The following is a 26,028-nucleotide window of genomic DNA, read 5'->3' on the forward strand; positions in this document are numbered from 1 at the left end:
TGGTCTCTTCGATTACCATATAAATACCAAAAACTATTCAATAAAAAGAAAACTTGAGCGGCAAAAGCTAAGTAAAACAAGAAGCAGATAAACTGATAAAGAAACACTTAACGCAAACTATATTCCCAACCACTAACATATACTGGATGCCTGTTCACACGCCACACCACTTACATATACCGGACGCCTGTTCACACGCCACACCACTTACATATACCGGACGCCTGTTCACACACCACACCACTTGAGGCTGACATATACCGGACGCCTGTTCACACGTCACACCACTTACATATACCGGACGCCTGTTCACACGCCACACCACTTGAGGCTGACATATACCGGACGCCTGTTCACACGCCACACCACTTACATATACCGGACGCCTGTTCACACGCCACACCACTTACATATACCGGACGCCCGTTCACACGCCACACCACTTACATATACCGGACGCCTGTTCACACGCCACACCACTTGAGGCTGACATATACTGGACGCCTGTTCACACGCCACACCACTTGAGGCTGCACGTGTGTATTTTGCTGTGGCTGTCTAGTTGCTAAGTCGTGTCTAACTCTTGTGTATATCAATGTGTATATATGCAGGTGGCTCAGTGATAAAGAATCTGCCTGCCAGGGCAGGAGACACAAGAGACTGGAGTTCGATCCCTGGGTCAAGAAGATCCCCTGGAGGAGGAAATGGCAACCCACTCCACTATTCTTGCCTAGAGAATCACACGGGCAGAGGAGCCTAGGCGGGCTACAATCCATGGGGCCACAAGAGTTAGATGCAACTGAGCGACTGAGCACACACACATGCTGCATACCAGATCTTCTATCTGTGTTATATTTAATCTTCACAATAACTCATCAGGTAGGTACTCCTGGCCACAATTTAAGGTGAGGAAACACAGGCTCAGAGAGAATAAATAACATTCTGTAAGTCATGGACCCTGTAAGCTGCAGACTCAGGATTCAATCCAATTTCACAGTCCCAAACTCGAAAGCCGTTGCTTTTCTTCCCCAGCTAAACCACATCTTCAGTGATAGAAGCTTCGATATAAAGTTATCAGTGGGCTAATATTTATACGAGTAGTACAGATTTAAAGTATGAATAATGGCTGCAATAGCACCCTAAAAACATGATCATCTCCCTTTTTTCTATCTTTTAATGTATGGTGAAAACCATCACAACATGGTTAAGTAATTATTCTCCAATTAAAATAAATAAATAATAATAAAAAAAAAAGAGCAGCCAGATTTTCAGCCAACCAGATGGGTCTTGACGAGCAGTCAAGTGGAAGCCGGTTAAAACACACTTCGGGACTTGGCAGTCACGTGGCAGAGCCTGATGCGGGGTGGGGGAGTGGTGGGTATTTAGAGCACAGTCCACGAAAACACAGCAAGGGCAAAACAGGAGGTTGATACATCCTCTCCCTACACACACCTTTTAAAATGAGACAGAACAACCAGCTCAGCCCTCCGGAAGTCCATGAGAGCAGGACAGAACCAGAAATGCGTCTCTGTGAAAAGCACTGAACTTCAGATAGGACTGGGATGGTGCAAGCCCATGGCTGCTTCGCTCCGGGGCTGTCTCCATGCCCTTGTCTGCAGCTCTGGCCAGTGCAACAGGTCAGGGGATGGGGGTCGACTGAGAAGACCACGAGCTTCACTGCCAGGCCAGGCCAGGCTAGGCTCATTAGATTCGGGGCACCGTCAGTGAAGGGGAGCCATGCCACTGACAAGAGAACACAAGGGCCTGAGGCTCTGCCAGCCTGCGGCTGAGGTCAAGGCGGGTCAAGCAAGAGACCCTCAGATTAGCCAGGATTTCACAGGGAGCTCTGGGAAGTGAGATGACTCTCCACCGGCATCCCCGGCTGACCAGTGATCCTGCGCACACGTCGCAAATGCCGGAGTGGACACATCCCGCCCCGCCCCACGTCCCCTACTGGCACCGACGCCCACAGAGATGCTGGGGAGTCCGGCTGGAAGTATAAGCCAGTCCGGCTGGAAGTAGAAGCCAGGGAAGACGGGACAGCTGCCTGGAATCTGAAGGTGCTCCCCAGCCCATGCGTGGACCCATTAGCAGAGAGCAAAAGCTTTCCCAACTCCCCGTCGACGTCTGAGGAGTCTTTGGCTGAACACAGAACTATGCTGCCGTGAGGGTGACCTCTGGGAAAAGCTAGGCTTAAAAGTAACAACAAGAAAAGAAACAAAAGAACAAGCTGAACAAGAGACACCAGCCGCTGCGCAATATGGGAGAGACAGCCTTCACAGATTGATCTCAGGCAAGTTACTAAACAAACAACTACAGAAATAACGCTTGAGCAGACAAGAGTCAGAATCAGTGTTGCTAGAACCCATTGTTTGAAGTGTAAGATATTCAACAAAAAGCTTGGAGACATGAAAAGAAATGAGAAAGCGAGACCCATACTCTGGGCGGGCAACAAGCAGTCAATAAAAACCACCTCCAGTATCCCCAACTGTTGGATTTCAACGGTCAAGGCTTCAGAGTAGCTAGCTAGTATACGAACATATGCTTCCCTGGTGGCTCAGATGGCAAAGAATCTGCCTGCAGTGCAGGAGACCTGGGTTCAGTGCCTGGGTCGGGAAGATCCCCTGAGAAGGGAATGGCAACCCACTCCAGTATTCTTGCCTGCAGAGTCCCATGGACAGAGGAGCCTGGCCGGCCACGAGTTGGACACAACTGAGCAACTAATACACACACACATACACTCAAAGAACTGAAGGAAATCCTGCTTAAAGAATTAAAATATGGTAAGTCAACAAACAGAGAACCTCAAAAAAGAGATATAAAGGGTTTAAAAAAGAGTAAACTGGAAACTCTGAAAAGTACAATAAATGAAATGAAAAGTTTACTAGAGGGGTTCAGCCACAAATTTGAGCTGATACAAAATAGCAGTACAGTTGATGGCAGCTCAAAGGACATTAACTAGTCCGAAGAAAACAGAAAAAATGATCAAAGAAAAATACACAGAGCTTCAGAGGCCTGTGAAATAACATTAAGCTTACCAACATATTTGTAATGGGAGAAGAGAAAAGGATGGAAAAACATTTGAAGAAATAATGTCCTACAACTTCCCAAATTTGATTGAAAATTTTTTTAAAAGGCACTAATCTTCACATCCAAGAAGTTTAACAAAACTTCAAATAGATAAAGACAAAGAAACCCACACCTAAACACACAGTGCTCAAGCTGCTGAAAGCCAAAAACAAAGAGCTAAACTTGAAAACAGCAAGCAAAAAGTAATCCATCATGAAGAGAAAACCAACATGATCAACACCTGATTTCTCATCATGAACAAGGGAGGATCAAAGGCCATGGGATATCTGGAGAGCTGGGGGAGGGGAGCTTACCAGCCGAGAATTCTACAGCCAGAAAACCACACTTCAAAACTGCAGGGGAAAAAAAGGCATCCCATGACTTTTTGAAAAGACAAAGTTATTTGTAAGGCAAAGAAGATCTGCCTTACAAAAATGCTATATGAAGTCCTTCAGGTTGAATGGAAATGACATGGACAATAACTCAAATCCACAAGAAGAAAAGGAGATGGCCAGAAGTGGTAAGTGTAAGACTCCATTAATATTTTTCTTATTTCTTAAACTCTATCTTTTCTCGTTCCTTCCCTCAAATTCGTAAAAATACAGAAGACTGTACAAAGCCATAATTTAACACTGTAAAGCTGGGTTTGTAACATACAGGGGTCACACATTTATGACAGTAAGAGCACAAAGGGAAAGAGAGAGAAAAGCCAAAACAAAGTCACCAGTGTTCAGTTAGCTTGATTCTCAAGTAGATGATGATACATTAGGATGCATACTGTAGTCTCTAAAATAACCAAATGACTAAAAGAAATGACTCAAAATGACAGTAACAACAAGAAAAGCAGCATAGGAATAAGAATTGTGCACTAAAGAGTATTTAACACAAAAGAAGACTGTGACACAGAGAAAAGCAAGATTATGAGACAAACAAAAAAGAAGTAACAAGATGGAAGACCTAAGTCCCAATAACAATAATTACACTGATGTAAATGGAATGAACACCACACTCAGAAGACACACTCTCAAGACTGGATAAAAACACGATTCCAACAAGGTGCTGTCCACAAGAGACATATCTTAAGTTCAAAAAACCCAAAGTTTCAAAGGAAAAAGACGGAGAAAGATAATACTTTGCAAACAGCAACCCTAGAAGAGCTGGAATTGGAGATAATTGTATCAGGTAAAACATGTTAACAACCAACTTGACCTCAAGTGACATTTAGAGAAATTCCAGCTAACTGTAGATGTGGGCATGACTGCTCACAGCAACATTATCCACAACAGCCAAAAAATTAAAACCATCCAAACGTGTCTACCAACTGGTGAATGGGTAAATGAAATGGGGTCTAGGCACACAACAGAACATTACTTGGCAATAAGAGGTAACGAAAAAACTGATACATGCTACATGAAGATGAATTTCAAACATATTATATGCTAACTGAAAGAAGCTAGACATAAAAGTCTATAAATTGTGTGATCCTCATATTATTAATAAAGGTCCAGAAAACGCAAACATAAAGAGCCAGAAAGCAGACCACGGCCTGGCTGCCTGGTCTGGGAGTGAGGATTGAGAAACAATTCAGGGAAGTGTGGAGGACATGGTGGACACGTCCTGAAACTGGACTGTGGTTAAGGCTGCAGAACTCTACAGAAGCACCGAACGCCACTGAACTGGACAGCGCACAGGGGGTGAGTTTTTCTGCACGTAAATTGTATCTTTGCAAATCTGTAAACTTATGTACTATACAGGGGTTTGACAAAGCAATATAAACTACTGTCTGGAGACTGACAAGGGCACTCTTTCCATGAAAGAGCATCACATACAAACTCAGTGCAAACTCCGGCTTGTCCAAGACGTTAGTTGAATGCTAGGTGTGTAACTCATCACTCATGTGGCATTAATTTCATCAAAACACAGGAAATCAACTTAAACTCTCAACATATAAGAGGCCAAATGATGCCTTTAACCCTGTCACACAGTCACACACCTGCTTATGTGTGTTAATTGAACATCACTTACATGTTCACTCATCAGATGTTTGCACAAGCTGGCCGAACTTGCATGTGTAAGCCATTATGGTCTTTCAACATCTTCAACTATAAATTTCCTGGAAGACAGGGGCGGAGCTGTTGAACTCCTCAGTGTGTCCCACACATCATAGCAGGGCCTACAGAACTCCAAACACAGGCTTCTGGGTCAGTTCATGACCCTACAGGCTCCTCCCTTTATCATGAGAGGCAGCGAGTTAACAGTTCCTGATTCTCAGACCATTTGTGGGTCACGTGCTAACATCAGCCTGTATAGAAGTAGCAGCTAAGGTTCCAGTGTGTCCGTGGAGAATTGATGGTGCTTTCAAAAGCATTTCTTAAATCACTCAGATATTATGAACTCAATTGAGCCTATCCTTAGCGCAGAATATTTCATCTTAAGCAAAATAATATTTAAAATGGATAACCAACAAGGACCTACTGTGTAGCAAAGGGAACTCTGCTCAATGTGGCAGCTTGGATGGGAGGGGAGTTTGGCGGAGAATGGATACACATATATGTATGACCGAGTCCCTTCCCTGTTCTCCTGAAACTATCACAACATTGTTAATTGGCTATGGCAACCCCCTCCAGTATTCTTGCCTGGAAAACCTCACAGACAGAGGAGGCTGGCAAGCTATAGTCCATGGGGTCGCAAAGAGCTAGACATGACTGAGTGCCTAAGCACAGCACCCCAATACAAAATAAAAAGTTTAAAAGAAAAATAAACTTAAGGAAAATAAAGCAAAATAAAAACAGATCACAGAAATATCATTTCCTCTACTCTTATCCCACTATCCCAAACCACCAGAAGTAAAGAACTGCTCAGAGATGAAAGAAGTGTTGCAGGGAACATTGTGACTTCAGGCACACCAAGTACTGAATCACGTTCTCAGATGCCTAAGCACAAAGTGTTAATACCTCACGCGTGAGTACCATCCTCACTCAGACGACCTGCCCACCCCCAGACCCACTCACAGGCAACGGGACTGCCTTTTGGAGCCCGTTTTTCAGAAGGCCCTCTGCTCAGAGATGGCCCTGCTTCCTTGCAGAACAATCCTGCAAAGATAATGCACACCGCTGGAAATCATCGCCTCCAGCATCTTCTCCTACTGTGAGTTAAATACAGAGGCGACTAATGGGGACAATCCAACCCGGAAAAGGACAGGGTTCTACCTGACAAGCAGCTGGCTCCTCCCTGACGACCCGGGCCTTCTGGGTGGGACCCAAGATCCTGGCCTCAGAACATCGAAGACAATTGAATTTTCCCGGCAAGACCAACTCAACCTCTAAGGCCGTCCCTTCGGCTCAGAACCACAAGCAGAGGAGCCCCTCCCAAGCAAGGCTGAAGGGGAGCCCCTGACAGGTTCAGGCAGCAGCTCTGAGTCCCCGTGACCCACGCCTATGGCCATCTTCCACAGAAAGAGAAGGACTTACTCCCAAACAGAAAGGGCTGATAAATCACCTACTTCTCTTCTACTTCCTGCACGGGGGTCGGCAAATGTTTCCTCTAAGTGTTAGACACTGCCCAGGTGGTTCAGCAGTCAAGAATCCTCCTGCCATGCAGAACAGGGGTTCCATCCCTGGACAGGGAAGACCCCCTGGAGAAGGAAATGGCAACCCATTTCAGTATTCTTACCTGGAGAATCCCATGGACAGAGGAGACTGGTGGGCTACAGTCCATGGGGACACAGAGTCAGACTCGATGGAGCGACTAGACAAAAACAAAGTGTTAGATGGCAGATGTTCCAGACCTTGTGACTCCTCGCTTCGGCTGCGGTGGCAAGTAAAGCAGTCAGATGACAAGTGAATGAATGGACGTGGCTCGTTTCCAGTGACCGGACGTTCACAAAAACAGGTGGAAGGCTGGATCTGACCACTGGACTGCAGCCTGCTGACCCCTGCCTAGAATCGCAGCTATTTAAAGCTAAAAAGGAAATTACAGGTTGACAGTGCCCTGCCCCCAACCCCTGCCTACTCCCATGCAGTGTTCTCAATGAAGACACGAAATTCAAGTTATTTGCTCGAGGTCACATACTAGCTTATGCTGGCTTGTCCGTATGCATGAAGAGAATTTTCTAAAGTAAAAGAGAGAGAGAATGAGAGATAAAGAGGAAGGGAGAGACAGAGACAGACACTCCTTTTAACCCATCATCCTATTTCCTGGTTATCAACAAATCATATGGACACAGGTGGTATTTTTGGTTTTAATATACTTTTGGGGAGCAGGTTTAGGTTCACAGCAAAATGAAGCAGAATGTGCATGGATCTCCCCTCCCTCCACACAAGCTCAGCCTCCCCCACCAGGGCCACAGTCCACGGGAGTGGTGCATCTGTTACAAATGATGAAATACACATCATTAGCATCTGGATGTGACTTAGCATCTGGACGTGACTGAGCGACTTCACTTTCACTTTCACTTTCATGCAATGGAGAAGGAAATGGCAACCCACTCCAGTTTTCTTGCCTGGAGAATCCCAGGGACGGCAGAGCCTGGGGGGCTGCCGTCTATGGGGTTGCACAGAGTCGGACACAACTGAAGCGACTTAGCAGCAGCAGCAGCATCCAGACCACACAGTTTATTTGAAGGCTCACTCCTGGCGCATGTTCTATGGGTCTGGACACGTAGCCACCGTTACAGCATCATACACAAGAGTTTCACTGCTCTCAAAATCCTCTGTGGGGAGGCTATTATTTCATTTCAAAATGTGATAAGACGGTCCAAAGCCTCTGACATCTCTTCTGTAAATACTCAACTTAGTATAAGAGGACTCAACTTGGTTAATTTTATAACTGTCATGAATAGGCATTATATATATCAAATCACCAGGGTTTCCTTGGTGGCTCAGATGGTAAAGAATCCACCTGCAATAAGGGAGACCTGGGTTTGATCCCTGGGTTAGGAAGATCCCCTGGCAGAGGGCACGGCAACCAACTCCAGTATTCTTGCCTGGAGAATTCCCATGGACAGAGGACCCTGGTGGGCCACAGTCCACAGGGTAGCAACGAGTCGGACATGACTGAGCAGCGACTAAACACATACATATCATATCTAAACAGGTTCCTTTCTTCTTCTTCAGTAAAGTTTCAAGTTCACTGAGAAATCCACTCTAACCACCAAACTAGATTAACAACCACTTCTGTAATGATTTCACATCCCTTCTTTTGCGGAAGTCTCAAAACAACTTATTTTCTGTCAATCTATCCTTTTCTTTAAAACCCATCTCAAAACTCTACCTCCTTCAGGTTTTAAAGGAGAACAAAGTTAAACTTCTCCAGTAAGTATTTTCTGATTTTTATCCCACTCAGATTTTTTTCACTTTGAGGATTCCACACTGCATGTAATGTATCACCTGAAATTATATACATGTTGCTTTGCATTGCCCTGAGAACTTTTTCATGTGTTTTGGGTCATATGAAAAACTCTTAGAAGGAGATTTGTTGTTCACTGCTAAAATGAAAGACTCATAAAGTCTCCTAACTCTGATCTCTTATCGCTAAAAGTAGTTCTTCACTTGCAAGCTGGATATAGGCCCACACATATCTAGAATAGTATATTTTTTCTATATGCATAAGGAAAAATTATAAACTGTTTTATTTTACTTAGAATTTTAATATTTTCATTAATTTTCCCCAAAACAGCTTCTAAGCCTTTGTGTCCAAAATTTCAACCTTTATGTGGAGACACCCACTTAAATACTGCTACTCTCCATCTTAAGCAAGACATCTTTACTTTCAACTACATCTTACTAAGCAAATCATGTAAGCAAACATCTCTGATGGAACAACTGTTCCTTCTCTCTTGAGGAGCTTGGAAATTCCCCTGACAGTTTGCAATAGCAAATCCAACTTGGACTGTGATCTACGTACACAACTCTGAAATGGATTTCCAACAATTAAAGACTTAGAGGGGGAAGAGGTCTTTCTCACCTGTGAGTCACCTCAGCTTTATGTGCTGTGCTTGACAAGTTTTATTTTGTAACTGGCCATTGTACCATTGTGCTCAGTCGCTCAGTCGTGTCCGACTCTTTCAGGCCCCACAGACAGGAGTCCGCCAGGCTCTCCAAGCAAGGACAGTGGAGTGGGTTGCTATTTCCTCCTCCAGGGATTGAACCCACCTCTCTTGCGTCTCCTGCATTGGCAGATGGATTCTTTACCACTGAGCCACCTGGGAAGCCCCGAATTTTGTAACTGGGTGAACGGCATTTCCAAAGTCTTGCTCTAATCTGGGGAGTTCTTTCTACTATCCACATGAACAAGCAGAAGCATGACATGCATGTGTGCGTGCTCACTTGCTAATTTGTGTCCGACTCTTGCGACCCCACGGGCTGTAGCCTGCCAGGCTCCTCTGTCCGTGGGATTCTCCAGGCAAGAATACTGGAGTGGGTTGCCATGCCCTCCTCCGGGGGATCTTCCTGACCCAGGGATCAAACCCACATCCCCTGCATTTCCTGCACTGACAAGCAGGTTCTTTACCACTGAGCCACCTAGGAAGCCCTATGTGGATGACAGTTACGAGCACATTAAACTCCTGGCTGTGGGACCCTGGGCCACCCACAACTTCTCTGTACCTCACTCCCACATCCCTAAAATGGGGGTAGTAACAGCGGCCATCTCCATGGTAATAAGGATTAAACGAGCAAACATGTAAAAATCACTTGACTAGAGCCAAGTACACAGACCTGTGGGCAGGCTAGCTCTTTTCATCATAAAAATGAAACACAACCTCCCTCTTGCTACTGGCCCACAATGAACTGTAACTAAGGGAATCAATATGATTAAGAAAAAAAATTTAAAGACCACTCCACAAATATCATCTCAAACAAGACATTAAATAGCTGCTGGAGATCAATTCACTTAAACTTCTCTGCCCAACTTTCTCATCTGTAAAATGAGGAAGATGAACTAAGTATCTAAGGTTCGTCCTTTCCTGGCTGTAAAATTTAAGACTTCTCTTGGAAAGGCGTATGAGAAACGAGGGGTGGGAGAGAGAGCTCGCTGACACCGTTTAACCACCTTCCAAGTCTCTGTGTCACAGCTCAGATCATTTTTATTGATTTTTAAACTATCAAACACTGCCCCGTATGTTTGATCAACTCCTATTTGGATACGGAAATATTAAATGGCTAGATGCTGATTATATCTTTTTCTTCACTGGAGAATCTGAAAGAGTTGGAAGACAAGCACATATAACTAAGCACACATATAAATATGCACATTTCAAAATATAAAACAATAAATAAACTTGAGCAAACTCATACTCTAATCACATAGGCACCTGAGTACCATAAAAATCAACTTTTGTATCAATTAAGTGGGTATAATAACTCTTGGACTACTATAGTTCCATCTTGTATTCTGTGACTGCTATTCCACAGCAGCCAACTATTTTGTGATCACTATATACTTTCTAAATACTTTTGCAAGGCAGCACAGCCTTAGAATATTCTAGAACAAAAGTTGTTCTAGAAAATATCTAAGAACCTTCTGAAAAGTCTTCCTTCTAAAGTTATTTTTTTAAAAGGTCAAAGTTAATACAATATTGCACCAAGTATAAACTTTATGCTTAATGGTCAGAAAGAACTTCCTTCTTAAATAATGATTTGAGTACTGGGAAGAAAGGACTCTATTTGGTGATAAGCTGTAGTGCTATGGTGAACAATGGCTAACAGTCTTACAAACACCCAGTGCTTCATAAGAAGAGCTTCGTGTCATTTGTCACTGGAACATTATTAATATTCTATGGTTTTTCCAGTAGTCATGTATGGATGTGAGAGCTGGACTATAAAGAAAGCTGAGTGCTGAAGAATTGATGCTTTTGAACTGTGGTGTTGGAGGAGGACTCTTGAGAGTCCCTTGGACTGCAAGGAGATCCAACCAGTACATCTTAAAGGAGATCAGTCCTGAATATTCATTGGAAGGACTGATGCGGAAGCTGAAACCCCGATACTTTGGCCACCTGATGAGAAGAACTGACTCACTGGAAAAAGACCCTGATGCTGCGAAAGACTTAAGGCAGGAGGAGACAGGGACGACAGAGGATGAGATGGTTGGATGGCATCACCAACTCTATGGACGTGAGTTTGAGTAAACTCCAGGAGTTAGTGATATACAGGGAAGCCTGGCGTGCTGCAGTCCACGGGGTCGCAAAGAGTTGGACACAACTAAGCGACTGAACTGAACTGAATATTCAAAAAATACCGCTTGAATGTTTTAAAAGAACTAAAAATATAAATGAAAAAATAAGGTGCTTAATTAATTTATAAAATATTTTTTCAGATAACATAAGAATCAACTTTAGCGCAGACTCACTTAAATTACATTGCATTCTAAAATGTGTGGCTTTAACACATATGCATATGACCAAGGGTTTTAAGCACATTATGTATCTTTCTGTTCTATGGTAAGATAAAATTATTCCTCATCAGAACATATTTTCTGCAACAATGTTCTAAAATAAAGTCATTACTCTGATTAATCACATTATTACATTTTGTATTTGCTTTTAAAAAGAGAAAAGCATTTGCTTAATGTTAATAAGCATTCAAAAAGCATCAGATAAGCTCTCAACATGAGCTGAAAAATAATTATCTGAAATAAAGAAAAATAAGTGGCTTGCTATATTCAGTCTACTCTTCTATTTTTATCCTCGTCAAACTAAATAATATCAGCTACTTACGTGAAAGTTCCTAATAAGTGCAACTGCTTTTTCACCTTTCTCATCAAAACTATATTTTGTTCTATATTTCCTTTCTAGCTACAGTCATATACAGAATTTATTTTTACAAGCCATGGGATGGTTTGCCCTACAAAATTTCTAACGTCTCGAATCTTGAGGCTGTCGGCACAGAAGTGCTGACCTAACATTCAAATGTAAAAAAAACACCACACAAGCAGCTGGAATTACATCTGAAAAATCATCAAAATTCAGCCTATTCTATAGATAAAGCTCAATCAAATAATCCCCACATAACAAGAAAACGTAAGATTTTATTCACAGTCAGATTTTACAAAACAATCACTAGAGTGGGCTCCTGTCAACACACTGATAGTAAACGCAAACAGTCACTTATGAGCTTACACCTGGGGTCCCAGCTGGGTTCTGCGGTCTCCCACAGGAGGAGCCAGGGAATGGAGAGATGGGACCACATCTACCAGATGTATTCGGTAGATGTATCTGGTAGTGAAGAACCAGAGAATGTCACTGCTCTCCCACGTGACGGTGACATCATCTTTAACAACAGTGCAATGATAATAAAACAGAAGACCTCGCAATCAGTGGCCTGAGAACTGCATACAGACAGAACAAATAACCAGTTTTACTTCACTCAGCGCTGTCAAAATAGGAGCTGAGGTTTGAATGAGTTCAGCGGCAGCATGGCGGCTAAGAATTTTCCTCCCCGAATGACTGTCTGCACTGACCTCTCTCTTCCAGATCCCAAGCCCTGAGGAGTCAGGACAAGAAGGAGGGATACCGGTGATCAACGCTGAGCACGGATGTAGCCTCCTTTATGCAGTTTTCAAAATGCAGGTAGAGGCTTCACACAGGTATTCCCTGGTGTTCTGTGTGTAACTCAAGAGTCGGACATAAACCAGTTTTTCACCGAAAGTAACACACAGGTCCCTGGACTGAGTGTCTATCCAGTGTCAGGCATTGTCCCAAATGCTTACACATCGTCGAATCTTCACATGCATTATCTCTGTTTTACAGACAGAGGAAACCAACACTCCTATCTTGCCCAAGGCCACCCGCTAGTCCGTGATAGCATAAAGCCAAACTCTTCACCATTATATTAACTAAAAGTACTAAGGGGATGAATGCTAGAAATCCTACGGCAAAATTCCACATGAAACAGAAGTTAGTAATAACTACCTGCTTCATCTGTTTGGAGCGCTTCAAAATTTGTATTAGAGCAGGTTTCCTAATCAGAGGCTACCAAATATAAGAAGAATTTGCTACTTAAGGTTCAAAAACATAAACAAATTTCAAGAGTACAAACCTGTAGTTTGCTAAAAAGCTAACATGAATGCAATTTTGCTGAGCACAGAAGACTAAAACTGTCTCTTCTGACACATGATTCACCCAGCTAAGATGGCAGGCCTACAGAATTACTAGTAATAAGTCTTTACCAAGTTTGGTACGATATTGCTTCTGCGGTTTACGTTTTGATTTTGTGGCCAGGAAGCATGCTCAATCTTAGCTCCCTGACCAGGGATCAAACGCACATCCCCTGCGTTGGAAGGCAAAGTCTTCACCACTGGACTGCCAGTGAAGTCCCTGTAGAAAAATTAGGATGGAATAACAAAGTACAACAAGCCACCTGTAGACACAAGCAATGGAAACCCACTGTATCCCAGGGATAGGGGTGGCAGCGGGAGAGGAGGAAAGCGGAGGAAACTTGAAGAAGTGAACTCTTCAGCGGACACACCTCCCACATAGAGTAAGGAAACAGTGGAAGCAGAAGGGGAAGGACACTGTCCAGAGAGACGGGCCACGTGGAAATGCTGGGAAATGCTCAGTTTGCACGCTGAGCTCCGGAGATGGAGAACGGCCGTCCATCAGACACACAGAGGAACAAGGCCAGGGCGAGGAGAGTGTGCCCCAGCTAAGTTCACGGCTTTGGACCTCATCTTCCAAGGTGATGGGCATCCACAGACCCCACCTGTGGGTCTTAGCCACGCTCTGATAACCCTCCTAAGTGTTCCTTCTCACCTTATGATACAGCTGGAGCTCGGAGCAGAAAAAAAAAAGCCCTCGTCTTCTGCAGTGGGTTCAGAGCCAAATGCACTCAACCAATAAAAATGAAAAACAGCCCCACCAAATTCTCAAAAATATGTTTTGCAAAGGTTAATACTTAGTATTTTCCACACTGATTTCCAATCTTCAAGCCGATGAGCCTCTGAAACCCTGGGCCCAAATACAACTAAAAACGGTTAACACCTATTTTCTATTTTTTTTTTCCCCCAAAGCTTTGAAACTTTCACAGTGGTGATTGGCAGAGCACAAAAACAGCTCTTTATCTAAAGAGGACAGATGGAACCCCTGCAAGTCCCCAGTTCCTCCATTCCACGTTACCCAGGAGTCCCAGTAAAGACCCGGGAAGGCGCTCATTGGTAGGGAAGGACTGATGCGGAGGGAGGCACAGTCACGTTCACATTCATCAGGACCCGATTGGAGCTGGTCTCCCACATGCCGGCCAGGAGCCCTTCGCCTGGGACAACACATAAAGCCTTTCTTCCAAACACCAAGCCCACCTCTCGTGCCCTTCAGAAATTCCTATTCAACCTCACAAAGGAAATGTCACCGTTAAGGCTCTATGTTCCCCCCTCCCCCCGACACACACACCATGCAGGCAGGCATTAAGGACAAAGGTCCCGCCTGGTTTACATGGCCCGAGGAGAAGAGACCAGAACTCAGCCAGCCCCACTCTCACACTCGACAGGTCACCATCAGATAGAGAACTCTGACTTAGTTACGCCCCAAACTCATGTCCCACCCTTAATGCACCAGTTCTTCTCCTGCTCTTACACTGAAGAACCTCCATCATCAGAGAGAGGCAAACGCCATCTCCTTAGGGGAGCACAGCCTGTGCCTGACTTGCGTGTCCACCAAGTCGCTCAGTTGTGTCCGACTCTGGGCGACCCCATGAACTGCAGACCGCCAGGCTCCTCTGTCCATGGGATTCTCCAAGAACACGGAGTGGGGAGTGGGCTGCCATGCCATCCTCCTCCAGGGGATCCTCCCCACCCAGGGATCGAACCCTTGTCTCTTGTGTCTCCTGCACTGGCAGGAGGGTTCTTTACCACTAACACCACCAGGAAAGCCTGTGCCTAATTTAAATCCAGGCAAATCATTTATGCTTCTCCATGACAGAGCCCTGTACATATCTCTTTATACATGTGTGACACCTCAATACACAAATACACTCTTCCACACACACACATACGTGCTTGTTCCAAGGAAACTTCAAATTCTAGAAAGTTGCATACATTTATCCTGTGACTCTGAACGTCGGTGGGACTATACCAACCCCAGCTGAAGGACCAACGATAAACCAAAGAAAAATTATATTTGGAAACTGCCATGGAAGCATAATTAATATATGATTTCAGATTTAAGTATAAAGTTTTAATTACTGACTTAATGACCTAGCACAAGAAAAGTACTTCTCAGGCTATTTTCTGAGGAAGCCTCAAAAGAGGCAATGTGTTTCATGGAAACCCCTGAGAGGACACCGCCCAGAGGGTGAGTGATGAGCTGGTCTCTCCCCAAGGCAGAGTTAACTTCACGAGACAGGGCTGCTGGAAGCCGAAGCAGAGGATACAGGTAAAGCGACGCAAGTGTGGTACTTCAGATGTACCCCACAACTGAGATACAAACACAATCATCCCTCGGCATCTGCAGGGTCCTGGGTCTGGGCCTCTAGAAATACCACCCTCTGAGGATGCCCAAGTCCCATAAATAAAACGGCCTCGTAGAGTCAGCCCTCAGTACCCAGAGATTCCACATCTGAGGATTCACCCAATCCACGGCGGAGAAACATCCACACACACGGACCCATGCAGTTCAAAACCTTGTTGTTCAAGGGTCAGCAAGAAATGCTGAAAACTTCATTTCAGTAGCTATCGTTCACTTGCTCACTTTAACCCCCAAACTGTGCCCGGGGACAGAGTCCTCACACACATTTTCAGAAGGAAAGCAGAAATTGTAAAGGTGTTCCTGCCTTTGTGCTCTGCTTACTTGGGCTTCCCCAATGGGAACAGCTTCGCCCTCCTCCTCCTCAGATGAAAGAGCTGGCTGGCTCAAGCATCACACCTTCCATGAAGCCCCCTCCCCTGGCCCTGCCCAACCTGCCAGTCCACCCACATTGCTTTAGCAAAGTCACTTCATCATCTGTGCTAATCCACTCTGGTCTTCTCTTCAGTGGCTGAGAGATCGTAACACTTTAGACTCTCACCCGTGGGCCTGAACACAATTTATCCCAAGTTCTTGTTGAGAACTTTAAAAACATCTTAGTTCCAGAAAACAAGCAAGTTTTCCTATTAAAACCTTTCATTTTCCATCCTCTATGAACTTAGACACATTTCATGGATCTTCATAATCTGACTCCTCCCAGTTCTTCTACTCCAGCCTCCCCCTTCCTGCTTTTTCTGATGCTCCTGGACATAACTTAGACGAGCCTGGATCCCAAGCGGCTTCGCCAGCTCTTACCCCAGGATGAAATGTACTCCCGTTGTCCTGACAGCTTCCTGGGTCACCTCTAAGCCTTAAGAACTCAGTTCAGAGGTTACCTTTCCTTCCCACCCTGCCCCTCTCCAAACCAGCCCCCAAGACTGGGCTGCAACATGACGCCCACGCTCTGAGGGAATCTCCGAAAGGCTGCTCTCTCCCCCAGCGTCCTCTCGCATGGCCTGCCTCTGATGATCAGTTCATCCCTGTGGCCTCCACAGGAGGACGTTCAGCGAACACCTACTGAGCTGTACATTCATTTGATACAAAAAGGAAAAGACTATGGCCTAAAAATCTGCATTTCTCCAGACAGCCAAGTTATCTAGGATATAATAAAGGATGTATTTTATGGCATGAATAGAGACACAGACATAGAGAACCGACTTGTGGACACAGCAGGGGAAGGAGAGGGTGGGATGAACTGAGAGAGTAACACTGACATATATACGCTACTGTATATACAAGACCTAGTGAGCAGCTGCTATGAAACACAGGGAGCTCAGCCTGGTGCTCTGTAAGATCGAGAGGGGTGGGATGGTGGGCGGGGTGGGAGGGAGGCTCAAGGTTATCCAAGCCACTTATGACTGACGCAAAGATGTTGTGGGGCAGAAACGAACACAACATTGTAAACCATTTATCCTCCAATTTTAAAAAACAAGGATATATTATAATATGAAAAACAAGCATTTGGTGCTTATGATCTAATGAATGATACTTTCAAATCAATCATGCATTCATTCTTTCAACAAATGTGTGGCCTCCTTTTAGCTGCAAGGAGCTGTGCTGGGCTGGGGCCCCTGCCAGCCCCAAGGTTGCCTTCGAGCACATGGATCAACAGGAACAAGGCACCCTCTCTGGACAGATGACTTATAAAAGCTAGGCTTGGGACTCCAAACGCCTGCCCCAGCTGGCTGTGAGCATGGAGGCTCTGCCTATAGAAGTAAATGAGACCAAGTCCTGACTTCAGAGGCGCTCAGATTCTAGTGCAAGAGACAGACAAATACACAGTCAGTCTGCAACATTTTCTATGCGACCCTAACATCTGACTCTGACATACAACACTCACTGTACTCCCTCTGAATCCTCACCTCATTGAACACTGGTGCTAGAATCATCCATTTGAACTCGGGCCAAGGCGTTCACCTGAGCCAGCAGAGACTTCTAGCCCACTTACAAGCACTGTTTGCAGACTCAAGGAAGCCCCATAACTGGCCACATTTTCAACCACCACCTTATAGGCACCGGCCGAATTACTTCACCAAGGAACATTCTTGATTAATTTGTCCAATTTAAGTCATTTCTTACCTTGCATGTGCTTGAGAATATTTTTTTCTATAATAGTAAATATTTCATAAGATACTTTACTCAGGTTGGAATTATTTGCTTTAACAGTTCTTTGCTTAAAACACTGCTATACTTTTATCTCCTAAGTTAAATATAAAAGATAATTGCTGCTCCCAGTGGATAAAACACATTAGAACAATACAAATTTTTTAAAACAATAAGCTAAAATAGGCTGGCTTTCTTAATACTAAAGTACCTCTTCACAGTTAAAAGGAAATGCTCATTTTTATATGAAATGTATATATAATAAACACATATATATGTTTTTTGACTGCTTCCCTATATACATTGGTGTACCTATTTTCTGGGTTCTGCACATAATGGTCTGCGTTAATGCCAACTATGCCTCTCCACTTCTCAAGCTAATATAACGCTGCTACAAAAATAAATCTCAAAACAAGTGTGTGGGAAGGGTGAAAAAAAGTAATTCAAGGTGATCCAGTGGGCAAAGAAGAGGTGACCGTTTATTTCCGATTCCTCAATCCAAAAAGGTACCTGTTGAGAGACAGTAAATCTCAGACTTTAATACCCACCCTAATGGTTGGGAAGGCATTCTAATTCTGTCGAATCCAATGAATTCATTCAACAAATAATTCTGAAGCGTCTCCTGAGAGAGAGGAATTGTGCAGCGAGAGCGAGAGGAACAGAACAGGGGGAACTGACCCACCACCAGGCCGGGTCACCATCTCACAAGCTGCCTTTGCTGCCACTGAAGAGACACTTGATTAAAGACTTATTACAAACCCTCCTTCCCACTAATGCAGAGCCCTACCTCTTAGATTTCTGGGATGAATCTGTTTAGTTCGAGGCATCTTCTTTGATTCAGAGGCCCCCTTTTCTTCTTAGAAACTGTAGGAAAAGCAGGTCATGAAAAGGTAGCTCCATAAACCCAAGGTCCATCAATTAATCCATGTGCTAAAAAAGAAAAAAAAAAGTTATGTTTTACTCTTTTTCACTACTTTCAAAGGAAAAAGACACTTCAGAAGTTATGGCATAATACAGCACTGCTCTAAACTCAACAAAAGGTAACCGACCTGAAAGCCCCTGCAAAAGATGACTTACTTTTAATTAAACACAATACATGTCATTTTGTCATTATCTGGGCTTCCCCAGTAAGAACACGGGGTGGGGGGAAAAATCACTGTACCTTTAACAAAAAAAGAGTGAAAAAATTCAGTGAACTGTATTTTAAAGCAACATCACGAGGTTATAAAAGGGTTTTGCTGTATACAGTACATGCCTGCCCATTTATAAATTTCTTAGGGACAAGGACCATGTTTTGTTCATTTTGTGTTACTGGGTTAATTCGGTAAATAAGTGTGGTTGCCACTGGGGCTGTTCTCCCACTATTGTGGTTTTCCATTCGAGGCTCCTGTTAGGACTGTTCTTTTTGCTTCCCTGTGTTGAGCCAGAATGTGTGACCAGTTCTGGCCAATAACCTGTGAGTGGAGAGACAGGCGTCATTTTCAGGCTTTGCGTTTAGTTATCAAAGTAAGATCCCCCAGTGCTCTCTTCCTCCTCTGCCATAAGAACAGGCACTGTTCTAGACAGCAAGTCTGACAACACGGAGCTGAGCTCCTGCCAATGCAACAGGATCATGGTGCATAAACATAAAAGAGATCTTTGCTGATTCAAGCACTGAGGTTTGGGACTTATTTGTTACTGCAGCATGACCGTGACCTGACTTACACATCTTAAAAAGTGCAATTTCAAATACAATATGCCAAAACACTAATCCAAAACTAAATCATCTCTTTCCCAGAAAGATTCCCAGGAGATACTCGAGGATCCTTGAGCTAAAATCTTAGTTTTAACTTCCTGCAATACAACTGATAAACAAAGCCCGTGATGACAATGCTGAATGTGAAACTATATTTAATCGCTAAGCAATGACACAAGAATGGAACAGAAATGCTTTAAGACTTTTATAACATCCAATACTGTAGAAGAAAAAAAAAAGCAAATACTTATTGACAATCTACTGTGTGCCTATGTACTTCCTACACATTACCTAATTTAACCCTAATGGTAACTGCTTAGGTAACTATCATTTATCCATTTTATAGATAAGAAAATTAAAAGAGAAAGAGGCAAAGGAACTGAGTCCATAGTCAGTAACTAAGAAACATGGCACCCCCTGACTCAGGGACCCTCAGCGCTTACTTCCTGGCTGGAAGTAAGACCTATTCCAGGGGGTTTACTCAAGAGGCTCTATTGCACAAGTCACAACTGTTAATAAATATTTCGGTGTCAAATCAGACTGGGCTCAAAGCTTGCTGTGTGGACTCGTTTAAGGCACTTAACCTCTCTGAGGATCAGATTTCCCAACTGTAAAACAAGGAAATAGTATTCCCCCACAATGGGTGCTTGAAGGGACCATGTGGATGCTTTGCTTACTGCTGGCACACAAAAATATCAAATATTAATTCTTTTTAAGAATGCCTGTGTGGGAAAGACTGTATCTAATAACCAGTATAAGGTTTTAGAAATTTATGGTTTCAATACAGCAGAGAATAGAAGGAAAGAAGGCTATAATTAACTTCAGTAGTTTATCCTTGATAAGGCTGTATGCAGGCACTGTACAAAAACATTATGTGCAATTTGTGAACTGCATGGGAAAGAATATAAAATATGATGGTCCCATACTGTGGACTTCATCCAGCGCTGTGCTACACGATCTATAAAAGATACGGCTCCACAACGCCCTGCATTAAAAGCATCCACCATTCAACTGACGAAGCTGCTGATTCAAGAGAGAATTTAGAGACGTCAAGGCCGAATAAATTGTAGGAATGCTCAACTCCCAACTTAAAGCTTTTAAATGGTCACGATATTTAGAAGTTTTTAAAGCGTGAACTCCGACTGTAATTCAATCACGTGACACTAAAAGATGAGGAACCTGCACAAAAAATATTCCAATTTGCACATACAAATTTCCAATCAGTAACAGCTTTCCGCTACCTTGCTCACTGCCTCCCCACTGAGCCCAGCTATCCATCCCAGTGTAAATCCTTGGGGTGGGAGGGGGGGAGGGGGGAGGAGGACTGAGTATTTCCAAAGACAGCAGCATTGTAGCGAGGAAGATGAGTGATGAACCGGTTCCCTTACAGCAAAAGAGATAAATACTACATGGAGCAAAAACATGACACGATCAAAAAGCGTAAAGACAGTTGCAAGGAGAAAAAACATGAATGAATGTGGAGGGCGGAGCCTGGGAAAACCCCTCTGCAACGCTGCACTGAACAAAGCGCTTCGCATGCCAGGAGGGGGGGTGGGGGGGGAGGGATGGAAGTGCCAGCTCAGGAAGGAGCCCAGAGTGAATGCGGAGAGCGGCAGGAGGAGGAACAGGACGAGAGGAGGCGAGCGCGGCAGCCCGGAGACTCCTCCTCGCCGCCGCCGCCGCCGCCCCCTCCCCTCCCGTCCCCTCCCCTCTCCAGCAGCAACTCCTCCGCCAGCCCGACCCCCGAGCGATCCGGAGCCGACCCGCGCCCCCACCCCACCCCACTGTGCTGCGGGCGCGTACTCCCAACCCGGAAAGAAAACTACCCAGGTGGCTGGGAGTAAACAGGCACTTCGAGCAAAGAACGAAAGGAGGGGGGAAAAAAAAGCAAGCCACAAAGCCGGGAGGTTGGGAAGCCGAGGCCTGGTCTCCCTCACCCCCCCACCCCACCTCCCACCCCCACCCCCACCGCCAGCCTCTTGGAAAATGCGCCCGCGTCTGGAACGCGGCTGGGGAGGCTGGGTCCCTCCGTACCTGCTCTGCTCGCAGGACCGCAGCTCGGGCCGCGAGGGCGCCCAGAAGTGGCAAGTGTCTCCCGCACGCGCAGCCATCCCCTCTGCAAGGTCGGCGGTTGCACACACACGCACACACACACACACACACACACACACACACACACACACACACACACACTCGCGCGCCCGCGGAGAGGGACGTGGTCCTGCCCCCACCCCCTCCCCACGCCGCCACCCCCACCTCCCAGCGGCAGCGCCCCCCGCCCGCGGAGCCCGCGCGCCGAACCTGCTGCCAGGACGCCCGGCGGGGCTGCCGCCGCTGCAGCCAGCCCCGGAGCTGCGCTGCTGATGGCGGCGGCCGCAGCTCGGAATCTCCGCGACCACCGCGCGGCGGCGGCGGCGGCGGCGGCTGGGCGCCCTCCTTCACTTGACAACCCCAAACACAAACAGAACCTCCTCCCGCGGCGGCTCCCGGGGCCCCCCCAACCCCCGGCTCCGGCCCCCTCCCCGCCGCCGCCGCCGCCGCCCCAGCAGCAGCAGCAGCAGCAGCCGCTGCCGCTGCCGCCACTAAAGGCCGGCGACTGGCACTCTCACCGCCCAGCTCTGAAATATTAAACAGGGGAGCCGGCCGGGGGGCGGCGGGGGGAGCGCGGGGCGCGCGGGCGGGGGCCGCAGGCGCCGGGCGGGAGAGGCGGCCGCGCTCGCCGGCGCCCGGGGCCGCGGCATGACCGCCGCCGGGGAGCGGGTGTCCGGGGTGGGGGTGGGGGGCGCGCACCGCGGCGAGGCGGGGCGGGCGGACCCCCGGGGCGGGCGGGTGGGTGGGCGCCCCCGGGGCCAGGGAGAGGGGCGAGGAGGGCGGGCGCGGGCTTTTTTACCTCTCCCCGGGGGCAGAGTAGGGCACGTTTAGCGTCTTTAGGGGCGACGCGAGGAGCGCGGGCCGGGGCGGCGCGGGGGAGGGAGGGCGAAGGTCGGAGGCTTTCCCGCGGCTGGGCGGGGCGGCAGGGGATCCCCGGGGGCGGGAGGCGGGGAGACCGCGGGCTGCGACGCGCGGGCGGGGCTGTGGGGGGCGTCCCCCGGCGAGGTCACCCTCGGGCGCGGCGGCCAGGCCGGACTGGCTCGGCCGCGGGGCCCGGCCCTGGCTTAGGGGCGGGCTGGGCGCCCCGGATCGGGGCCCGATCGGAGTCCCGGGTCTCCCCGGCCGGGCGAGCCCGGGGCCGCGGCTCCGCCCCGCCCCGCCGCCGCAGCGACGGGAGGCGGGGGGCCCGGGGCGGAGTTAGGGACGCGAGGGGCGGGAGCCCGGGGTCGCGCCGGCTCGGGGACTGGCGCCCGGCTGGGGCGCAGGGGCGGGCCCGCCGGTCACGCGGCCCCGGGCAGGCCTGGCCGGGCCGCGCGGCCGGGGGGGCGGTTGGGCCGGGGAGAGGGGCGGGGACGGGCGGGGCGGAGGCAGCTCGGTACCGGCTCTTTACTTTCCTAAAGCAGGATGTGGGCCGGACCGCTGACGTCATGGGGTCCCCCAGCCCCGCCCCCCGCCCCTGCCGGGAGGGGGAGGGGAGAGGGCGGGCCCGGGGGCGGGGGGGGACCCCAAGGGGGTTTCCTCAGCAACGCGTGGAGGGAAGGAGAAAGTCATTGTGAAACTTGAAACTCATTAACTTTGAAAAACAACTTTATAAAAAAAAAAACCGGGAGGGAGGCCAGGGTGTTGGGTTAAAGGGTGGTAGGGGACACATTATTAACCCTGAACTGAAACTACGCTTTGGTGGCGGATGTTCTATTAAAAGATTGAGGAAAGCCAAGGTTATTCCAGAGGCCACGGCCGTGCCCGCCGGTGGTTCCCAGAGCCCGAGCTGCGAGCGCAGTTTAACCCTTAGGGCTCCGCTTTGACAGTTTAGGGGCCGAAAGGAGAAGGCTCTTTTGGGTCTGGAGAGGGAGTTTCGGGGCTGAGCAGGCGATCTGGCCCCAGGGTCGCAAGAAAGAAAGAAGAAGGAGTAATTACCATAAACCAGAGTTTGACCTCGGGTGCTAGAAAGCAAGAGAGGAAGGGGAGAAAAAAGCAATAGAGGAGGGGGAGAAAAAAGCAATGGAGGAAGCAAGGCTTGGAACTCTATGGAAAACTGATCAGGAGGGGATGGACCAGGGTAATGACGAAGGTTTTCAGGGTTAGACCTAAAGAACATTAGGTCTTTATCGTTTAAAGTCTGAGGCTCAGAAATTCCACATGTATCCCTAAAGAAGCAGGCACAAATGACTGGTTAACGGAGCCACGCTCAACTTGGGAGGGATAAGGTAAAACAAAAAAAACTGATGCAGAAAAAATTCTCATATAAAAACCAAAATGCTTTCCCCTTTTAAGGAATAAAAATGCTGAACGACCGTACACCCACTCTGCTGGCCATCTGTGCAAACTTGAATTGTTCCCTGGGGCTTCCATAAAGATATCTAGGTTTTCCTTGCTAGGGTTGACCCCTAAAATTCCTGGGAGGAAATCCTACCTCTAGCTCAGCTGAGCTTAGAAAAGCTTAATGCACCAGAATATGAATGACTAAAAATGGAATACTCAATAATAGCGAGCTTGTAACCAAAAATACTGTCCTGTAAAGGGAGGAATATGCCTATTAAAAACTAGATTTGGTCACAAAAGCAAAGATCAGCCAACAGCTACCTAAATTTGAAATAATGTTTAGTACACTACGCCTCCAACCTTGCAATGAAATAATACAATCTTTTTCATTTTCGATGTGATAAAATCATCTGTCATGAAATTTAATTGACATCTAATGGACTGCAATCACAAAACGTATGTAAATATAACTTTGAAACTTGAATGAAAAAAAAATCCACTTAAATGTGAAAGTATACTTCATCTGTCAGAGGATAAAAATCAAGGTAGCTTGATGATTATCGACTCTACTTTGTGTCACTGGCTAAATCAAAATTACTAACAATACATTTTTAACCCAATGGCCCTGACCATAACAAATATATAGTGTGCACACAAGGTTTATATGGGATTTGGCATTGCAGTGAACTCTTTTAACAAATTAAATATGCGATTTGGAGTCGTAATAGATTAATTTTGTCATTTCAGTTTGTTAAGTTTTTTGTGCAATGGACTATTCACAATTTGCCTTTCTTGAGATCAAATCAACAGTAATCTTTTTTCTGAAACAGACACATTTCCCCATTTTGTATTTCCGAATTTTCTAGATGCAGTTTCTTTTCCTAATTCTGCCTACAATTCTAACTTCCTAGTCATCAGACTGCAGGGGACTCCAACTAAACTATAAGGTAACTACAGTCGCCTTTAATCATTTTGTGGCAAATTAAATACAGTCTCTCAAATTATATCTTATAAACGGAATGGGGGGGGGGGTACTTTTTTTTTTCTTGAACCAGAAGATGAAATGGGAATGGTAAAAAGCAATTTGAACTGTCAAAACTTCTGGAACATTGGGGAAGGACACCGTACTAAAAAAAAAAAAAAAGGAGGGGGGGCTCCTAGGGTCCCGATTCTCTCTGCCTGCACCGCCCACCCCCGGGCCGCGCGAACGCTTAGGGAGCCCCCCTCGGGGACTGGGGTTCAAGTGAGGGCAGTGGCCCTGGCAGGCTCTGAACACGGTTTCCCTGCACAGACTTTGGGGAGAACACCAGTTCCTCCCCCCTCGGGCCCCGGGGCTCTGTCCGGGGATCCCACGGTGCCGCCGCGCCCAGCGCCTCCGCCCGCGCGACCCCTGCCCCGAGTTCCCACGCGGCCGCGCGGCCCGGCCCGGCTCGGGCGCCCCCCTGGCGCGGCCCCGCGGCCCCGGCCCTCCGCCCAGCGCGCGGCCCGGCTGCGCCAGCGCCACGCGGAGATCCCGGGGGTTCCTCCCCGCCGGCCGCCGGGTCACGCCGCCGCCCGGCCCTCCCCTCCGCCCTCCGCCCTCGGCGCGCGCCGGGCTCTTCCCGTCCACCGGCCGAATCCCCTCCTCCTCCTCCTCCTCCTCCTCGGGGCGACCCGGCGACGAGACCTGCCCCGCGCGCTCTGCCAACCGTGCCCACCTCCCGCCCCCCCGGAGCCCAGGCTCTCCTTCCCCAGCCGGACAAAAGGACCGAGAGAAAACTTACCCGGACTGCCACGCAAAAAAAAAAACAAAACAACCAAACAAAACTCTGATCCACAGCTTCCTGGGTTTAACTTTTAATTTTTAAAAACAACAAAAGCAGAAACCAAAAGCCTCCTAGGTTGGAAGTGGGCGTGAGAGGAAATGCTAGGGGGAGGCGCTTCGTTCCCTCGTCTGCTTTTGCACCCCCCCTTTTCTGGCCCCTGCCTGGGGCTTTGATGTTATCTGGTGCACCGCCTCCGCTGGGTTCAGACCGTGGGCTCCGCGCCCAGAGTGATACACAGATATTTGGCACTTTTAAATGCCGGTTTGAAGGGAGGGAAGCAGGTGGTCACGGTGAAGGATTCCCACTTCTCAGCCCCGGCCTTGAGAAAGGAGCTTCTGTCCGTCCCAAGCTTCCCTTTTGTTACCTGGACTGAAATGAACAAACCCTCAATCTAGTTAATCCCGGGGAGAAGGGCCATGTGGCATTTTTTTCTGTTAGACTTCACACCAAAAAAAAAAAAAAAAAAATGAGGC

General features: G+C 47.1%; 1 protein-coding gene across 10 annotated transcripts in view; it reads right to left on the minus strand.

Annotated features, from left to right (window-relative positions):
- Positions 1-25,681, minus strand: part of HIVEP1 (HIVEP zinc finger 1) — a 136,765-nt gene extending 111,084 nt beyond the window's left edge. For 4 of the 10 annotated variants that reach the window (XM_086370295.1, XM_086370289.1, XM_086370299.1 and 1 more), the window contains exons 1-2: positions 22,288-22,426; positions 18,450-18,592 (exon numbers count right to left, since the gene is read on the minus strand). In XM_086370295.1, coding sequence (XP_086226421.1) covers positions 18,450-18,489 — 40 coding nt within the window. In that variant the 5' untranslated portion in view covers positions 18,490-18,592; positions 22,288-22,426. Of the gene's footprint in view, positions 1-18,449; positions 18,593-20,323; positions 20,460-21,431; positions 21,655-21,698; positions 21,840-22,287; positions 22,427-25,513 lie in introns of those variants that run through there. The other 6 variants (XM_086370292.1, XM_086370290.1, XM_086370291.1 and 3 more) reach the window with 6 other exon arrangements.
- Positions 25,682-26,028: the final 347 nt, after the last annotated feature.

Source organism: Bos grunniens, chromosome 23 (assembly GCF_055505025.1).
Source record: "Bos grunniens cultivar Pamir isolate PY7600 chromosome 23, Bosgru_T2T1.0, whole genome shotgun sequence".
Classification (NCBI taxonomy): Eukaryota; Metazoa; Chordata; class Mammalia; order Artiodactyla; family Bovidae; genus Bos; species Bos grunniens.